Consider the following 6921-nt stretch of genomic DNA (forward strand, 5'->3'; position numbering starts at 1 on the left):
ATAACATGTTGCTAAAATAACAGCTAATTCCAAATACCCTATAAAACACAGTAGTTACTGAACATTTTAAAGTCTGAATATTGTCTCTATCTGAAAGTATGCAAAGTATGCAAAGTATGCAAGTATGAAAGTAAATGCTGTAATGCATTCACACAAATACTAAATCCATTATCTTGAAACTGTTTCTCTGTTTTTTGCCTTCTTGTGTCTTTAAGGGAACCGTATCATCATGGGGAAGAGCCACGTGTTCCGCTTTAACGACCCCGAGCAGGCGCGTTTGGAGCGCGAGAGGACGCCGTGCGCAGAGACGCCGGTGGAGCCCGTGGACTGGGCTTTTGCTCAGAGGGAGCTGCTGGAGAAACAAGGCATTGACATGAAGCAGGAGATGGAGCAGAGGTCGGTGTGGGCATCTACATCTCTTCAGTTCCTCTTTAAACATTAGATTTTTCCTAAAATTGAGTCAAAATGTTCCAGACTTCAGGAGCTTGAAGATCAATACCGGAAAGAGAGAGAGGAAGCCAGCAACCTGCTGGAGCAGCAGAGGCTGGTGAGTGGAAGCTCCACTTAAAGGTCATTTAAGTTCCTGCTGATCACCAACTCCATATTGTCTTTCAGGACTATGAGAGTAAGCTGGAGGCCCTTCAGAAACAGGTGGACTCTCGTTACCTGGAGTCACCAGAGGAGGAGGAGGAGCCTGAAGAAGAAGGTGAAGTTGTTCTCTGAAAGGTCTTATCTTTTTTCATTTTTTTGCTGTGTTTTACTCACTTTCTGGCTGGGTTTGTCTCCAGTGCCGTGGACCAAACATGAGACTGAGCTGGCGCTTTGGGCTTTCAGAAAGTGGCGTTTCTACCAGTTCACCTCTCTCAGAGATCTGCTCTGGGGCAATGCCATCTTCCTCAAGGAGGCCAATGCTATTAGTGTGGAGCTGAAGAAGAAGGTTGGTTTTTGCTATTTAAGAAAAAAAAACACAAGTATTTGCTAATTGATGTATTAAACCATGAAATGTTTGGCATCCTCCAAAATAATCCATATTCTAATATTAAAGTTATTGTTTTTAATTGGTTTTATATCTCAATAGGTGCAGTTCCAGTTCGTCTTGCTGACAGACACTCTCTACTCGCCGCTGCCGCCGGACCTGCTTCCTCCCAGCCTGGCCAAAGAGCGGGAGAGACGACCTTTTCCTCGGACAATCGTGGCTGTGGAAGTCCAGGACCAGAAGAACGGAGCTACACATTACTGGACTCTGGAGAAACTCAGGTATTGCAGCATTTTTTGTCATTGAAGTTACTGATCATGTTGTATATCTTTAAAGAAACTATGTTTTTGAAGGAGGACATATATTAAGAAAATTAAACTCAAAATTTAATTTGTGAGTATTTCTTTGTTTTAATTATTGGGAATCAGGAGCGAATGAAAACAATAATTGAAAAATAGCTTATTTGTGATGTAAAAAATGCACTGGCTTACACAAACTTCCTGTTCTGCAACAGAACGGGGAAGGGGGCGGGGCTTCTCCATACCGACGGTCCCGCCCAGAACTCAGACACAAATTTCTGATAAACTACTGTCCCCTCTGCAACTAAAAAGAGCATAACGGCTTTCAAACAACTCAAAAGAAGATCGGAATGAGAAGATTTTATGTGAAGTCAGATGCATAGATTGCAATAAAAAAAATCTTTTTGTTGCTAACATCGAAGACTTAAGTAGCTGATGTTTCGTGTTATTGGCCCTCCTTGCAGGCAGAGGCTGGACCTGATGAGAGAGATGTATGACCGCGCTGCAGAGCTGCCCAGCAGTGCTGTGGAGGAGTGTGACCACGCCATGACCGGAGGTGACCCCTTCTACGACCGCTTCCCGTGGTTCCGTCTAGTCGGAAGGTCAGCCATCTCTAAAAACGTATTTCCTTTTATTTTTTTTCATTCACCAAAATTAAAGGCCGTCTCACTCCTCCCTTCAGAGCTTTCGTGTATCTGAGTAACCTGCTGTACCCGGTTCCCCTGGTGCACCGTGTGGCGATTGTCAGCGAGAAAGGAGAGGTGAAAGGATTCCTCAGGGTGGCTGTGCAGGCTATTTCTGGTACAAACCAAACGGCAGTTTTTTTGTATTAGAGCTGCTGAACATGAGCTTATAAAAGTTGATCATTAAAGTCATCTATTTGTCCTACTTTAGCTGACGAAGAGGCTCCGGATTACGGCTCTGGAGTGAGGCAGTCGGGCACTGCCAAGATCTCATTTGAGGACAAACAGTTTGAGAAGGTTGGTATCTGGAATCTTCTGGATGAAAATACTTAGAAATGTTTTTTTCTGTCTAAAATAAAGCAAAACTAACGAGCTTGCTTCAGTTCCAGAGCGAGTCGTGTCCTGGAGGTTTGTCGCATTCCAACACATCCCAGGAGGAGCTGCGGATTGTGGAAGGAGAAGGACAGAATTCCGAGATAGGAATCTCTGCAGATGAAGTCAACAACAACACCTGTGCAGGTGAGGGGGAACTAAACTTAGGTCATTATTTTTCTCTTGAAAATTGGATTTAAAGGAATGTAAACCGGTGATGAAAACACCTTTAAAGTAGAAATAAATTAAGAGTTTGTGTGTCTGTGCCGCACAGCCACACAGGAGCCACCTCCAAGCCCGGTGAAGTCCTTAGGTCTGGACCTCCCTCTGGAGCTGTCCCCCGAGAAAGCCTTGTCCCACCTGAAGATTGGAAGCACCTTCACCTTCAGGGTCACCGTCTTACAAGCCTCCAGCATCTCAGCAGAATATGCCGACATCTTCTGCCAGTTCAAGTGAGCTTTAGACTTAAAGCTGTGTCTAGCATTGATTTTTGTTCATGAAAATGCATTTTTGTTATTATTCAAAACTCATGTAGTTTAATTCCAAATTGCCAAAGTTTCAACATTTATTTTTTTAAAGCTTCATCCACCGTCACGATGAAGCTTTCTCCACTGAGCCTCTGAAGAACACCGGCAGAGGACCTCCTCTGGGTTTTTATCATGTACAAAATGTATGTAATAACCCAGAAATTATAAAGATTTTTTGTGGAATATAAAATAATCATATAAATATACTTTAAAAAGGTAATTCTAGTTTGATTTCCTTTGCCTTTTTAGATAACAGTGGAGGTGACCAAGTCCTTCACGGAGTACATAAAGACTCAGCCCATCGTCTTTGAGGTGTTTGGACACTATCAGAAGCAGCCTTTCCCCCCGCTCTGCAAAGATTTGATCAGGTTAGGGACAAAGTTTGATCTTTTTGATCAAAATGTGACATTTTGTTTCGTATAAAAATGTTTTGGTAATGTCGTTTCAGCCCCCTGAGGCCGTCTCGAAGGCAGTTTCCACGAGTGATGCCTTTGTCCAAACCAGGTGAGTTTATTTTTTAAGTTTATATTTTCGTTGTAGGAACTTATAGCCCAATCTTTCTCTCAGCAACTTTTATATTATCAGATTAAGGGTGTATATTGGCAAGAATCTGGTGATACGACACACATTGCAATGCACGTTTCGCAATACAATACTTATTGTGATATGTATCAAGACGGCATCAGATTAATGTTTCACCTTTTGTTTTTTAACGAGTATAACTAAGTCACACTAAGTAGTATATGTCTCATAACAACAAAAACCACGAGGCTGACTGAACCAATGAGACTGAATATTTAACCCTTTAAAGCTCCATTGTTTATGTCCTTTAATTCACTGTAATTTTTCAACCGTTAGCACAATCAACTTAATTTCAGCAGAAAAACTGTGCAAGGTTAATAGCAATAAAAAAACATGTATCTTTCTACATTTTTTGCAGTTATAAATTTGCTCTACAAATTAAATACAGTAAATCCCTATTAGCTTAGTTTTATGTTTTTATGAACAAGAAGCAAAAGAAAAGTAAAACTAGAAAAGTTGCATTACCTGTTATAATGCTGTGAATGCTTTGTGCTGAAAATGCTGAAGCATTTTATGGTGAAAATGCTAAATTTGCTGAAAGACTTGAAATTTTGTTAAAGAACTATGAAAAAGCACGGATGTTGGTCTTAATTAAAAAAAAATGTTAGAAAGTTAGCTAAAAATCCCTAATACATGCCAATTTTTCAAAAGCATGTAGTGTGGTGCTTAAATATGAGCTAAACTCTCAATTAGCTCAAAAACCTCAGTAGATGTCGAATTAGCCTAAAATGCTAACACATTGCCAACACACTAGCGCAACTCTAAAATAGCCTAAAAATCCTCAGTAAAATTTGTAAAAATTGTTAGCCTCATGCTAAAATAAAATTTAAACTCAAAAGTTGCCTAACAAACCTCAGTAGATAACAAATTAGCCAAAGATGTTAGCCTCTTCCGAAAAAGTTAGCCTCTTCCTAGCTAAACTCAAACATAGACTAACAACCTTAGTAGATAACACATTAGCCAAATATGTTAGCCTCTTCCTAGCTAAACTCAAACACAGACTAACAATCTTACTAGATAAAAAATTAGCCAAAAATGTTAGCCTCTTCCTAGCTAAACTCAAACACAGACTAACACTCTTAGTAGATAACAAATTAGCCAAAATTGTTAGCCTCTTCCAAAAATGTTAGCCTCTTCCTAGCTAAACTCAAACATAGACTAACAACCTTAGTAGATAACACATTAGCCAAAATTGTTAGCCTCTTCCCAGCTAAACTCAAACAAAGACTAACAACATTAGTAGATAACAAATTAGCCAAAAATTTTAGCCTCTTAGCTAAACTCAAAAATAGCCTAACAACCTCAGAAGATAACAAATTAGTAAAACATGTTAGCCTCTTCCTAGCTAAAGTGAAAAGTAGCCTAGCAACCTTAGTAGATAACAAATTAGCCAAAAAACATCAGCATGTTGCTAAAATATTAGATAAAATTAGCATAAAGAAAAAACCTCACAACTAAGTAGTTCATGTCTCATTACAGCAAAAACCGTGAGGCTGACTGAACCAATGAGACTGAATATTTAATCATTTAGTGATCAATATTCAATATTATTCCAGCAGATTCTGAAGGAGAAAAGCGACTCGTGCCAACTAGTGGTTGGAGGTTTAGGTAGAAAACAAAAGTATGAAGCTCACAAATAATTAATTAAGTGTTGTCTTGTCAACATTTTAAATATCGCCAAACAAAATATCATGATCACCAAATAGATTTTTCCTTACACACCCCATAAATAAAAATTACTGGAATTGCGTAGAAGCTATAAAAAGATTTTTAAGTAATCAGGGATCAATAATATCTCATTCATTTTTAGTGATCTGTGGTTTCATTTCTGTACCTTTTTTTTCGTTCTCTTTTCAGTGCCAGCCACCAAGCTAAACACGATGACTCGCTCCACAGCGGGACCTTGTCACGCCAAATACGACCTGATGGTTTTCTTTGAGATCTGCGAGCTGGAAGCTAATGGAGAGTGAGTCCTGTCCTAAATGCAGACAATACTCACTGTAAATCTGTGAACTTACATTTTTTTCTCTCCCCTTTTCTCCAGCTACATCCCAGCGGTTGTGGATCACAGGGGTGGGATGCCATGCCATGGAACTTTCCTTCTCCACCAGGTTCTGCTTCATTTCCACAGTTTAACCACCATTTAGATGTAATCTTATGAGAATTATCAGTGCTGAACTAAACTCCTGTTAACTCCACAGGGTATTCAGAGGAGGATCCGAGTCACTATTGCTCATGAAACGGGAAACGATATTGAGTGGAAGGAGGTGAAGGAGCTTGTCATTGGTGAGTTGCACATTTAAGAAAATGTTTGTGAAATATAAAAAGCAATTTAGTTAAAATGTATTGATTTTGCTACAATTTAATGAAACAGGACGCATTCGAAACACCCCAGAGGCTGACGAGACGATCATAGACCCCAACATCCTCTCCCTCAACATCCTGTCTTCTGGATACTTCTGGCCCAAACATGACGACAAGTACGAATTAAATTTTCTTTTTAATTCTCAGTTCATGATTCAGAGTTTTAACCAATTTTTTTTTTCTAATCCATCATCTAACATCAAAGTATTTTCATAAATCAGCTGCTAATCTCCCTAATATATGCTTCTTCTTCTGCTAACTGCAGTGTGTCCTTGGGAGTTGATCATAGGTATAAAGATCTTTTATTTTTTTTATTTTTTGTGATATTTTCTTGGCACAAATTCATAATTTTTCTTTTATTTTATTGCTTTTTTTTTCGCAGAACCTTCTACCGGTTCGAGTCAGCGTGGGACAGCTCCATGCACAACTCTCTGCTTCTGAACCGAGTCACTCCATACGGGGAGAAGATCTACATCACCCTCTCTGCGTATCTGGAGGTAGACATTTACATTTCAAATCGGGTAACCCCACCCCCTACAGCTTTAACTCCATCGACTGCTTTCTAAATGTCGTCTCTGATAGATGGAGAACTGCACTCAGCCGACGGTGATCACCAAAGATTTCTGCGTGGTGTTTTACTCCCGTGACGCCAAGCTGCCAGCTTCTCGCTCCATCAGGAATCTGTTCAGCACCGGCTGTCTCCGCCCCTCAGAGAGGTACGACCTGATGCACAGGGACACGTCATCTTCTCACGAGCAACTATCTAACATTTTATCTTTCTTCCTGGCAGTAACCGTGTCACTGGAGTTTATGAAGTCACTCTCTGCTACGTAGCCGACAATGGAAGTCCAGGTATTTAAGAATAAGTAGAAAAAAAGATTAGTGAATGTAGAAAAAGTATGAACTGTTTTACACATCTTCATCAGGGATGCAGCGTCGTCGCAGGCGTGTGCTGGACACCTCGGTGGCTTATGTGCGAGGAGAGGAGAACCTGGCTGGATGGAGGCCTCGCAGTGACAGCCTCATCCTCGACCACCAGTGGGAGCTGGAGAAACTCAGCTTACTGCAGGAGGTCAGATCAGAAATACCTCATTTGTTTTAGCTTAGTTAGCTGTACA

General features: G+C 40.3%; 1 protein-coding gene across 1 annotated transcript in view; it reads left to right on the plus strand.

Moving 5' to 3' along the window:
- The window catches only part of kif1ab (kinesin family member 1Ab), a gene marked incomplete in the record, with an annotated part of 36182 nt that overhangs the window by 18300 nt on the left and 10961 nt on the right, over nucleotides 1-6921 (plus strand). Inside the window, 22 exon segments of the mRNA XM_024273717.1 lie at nucleotides 216-396; nucleotides 475-547; nucleotides 616-706; nucleotides 789-937; nucleotides 1079-1257; nucleotides 1740-1877; nucleotides 1958-2076; nucleotides 2170-2255; nucleotides 2342-2477; nucleotides 2605-2782; nucleotides 2910-3000; nucleotides 3107-3225; nucleotides 3306-3361; nucleotides 5297-5405; nucleotides 5484-5550; nucleotides 5641-5725; nucleotides 5814-5919; nucleotides 6069-6092; nucleotides 6186-6300; nucleotides 6386-6519; nucleotides 6594-6655; nucleotides 6730-6875. Of these exon segments, the coding sequence (XP_024129485.1) occupies nucleotides 216-396; nucleotides 475-547; nucleotides 616-706; nucleotides 789-937; nucleotides 1079-1257; nucleotides 1740-1877; nucleotides 1958-2076; nucleotides 2170-2255; nucleotides 2342-2477; nucleotides 2605-2782; nucleotides 2910-3000; nucleotides 3107-3225; nucleotides 3306-3361; nucleotides 5297-5405; nucleotides 5484-5550; nucleotides 5641-5725; nucleotides 5814-5919; nucleotides 6069-6092; nucleotides 6186-6300; nucleotides 6386-6519; nucleotides 6594-6655; nucleotides 6730-6875 (2444 nt within the window).

The sequence above is a fragment of the Oryzias melastigma genome, linkage group LG17 (genome assembly GCF_002922805.2).
Source record: "Oryzias melastigma strain HK-1 linkage group LG17, ASM292280v2, whole genome shotgun sequence".
In the NCBI taxonomy this organism is placed as follows: domain Eukaryota; kingdom Metazoa; phylum Chordata; class Actinopteri; order Beloniformes; family Adrianichthyidae; genus Oryzias; species Oryzias melastigma.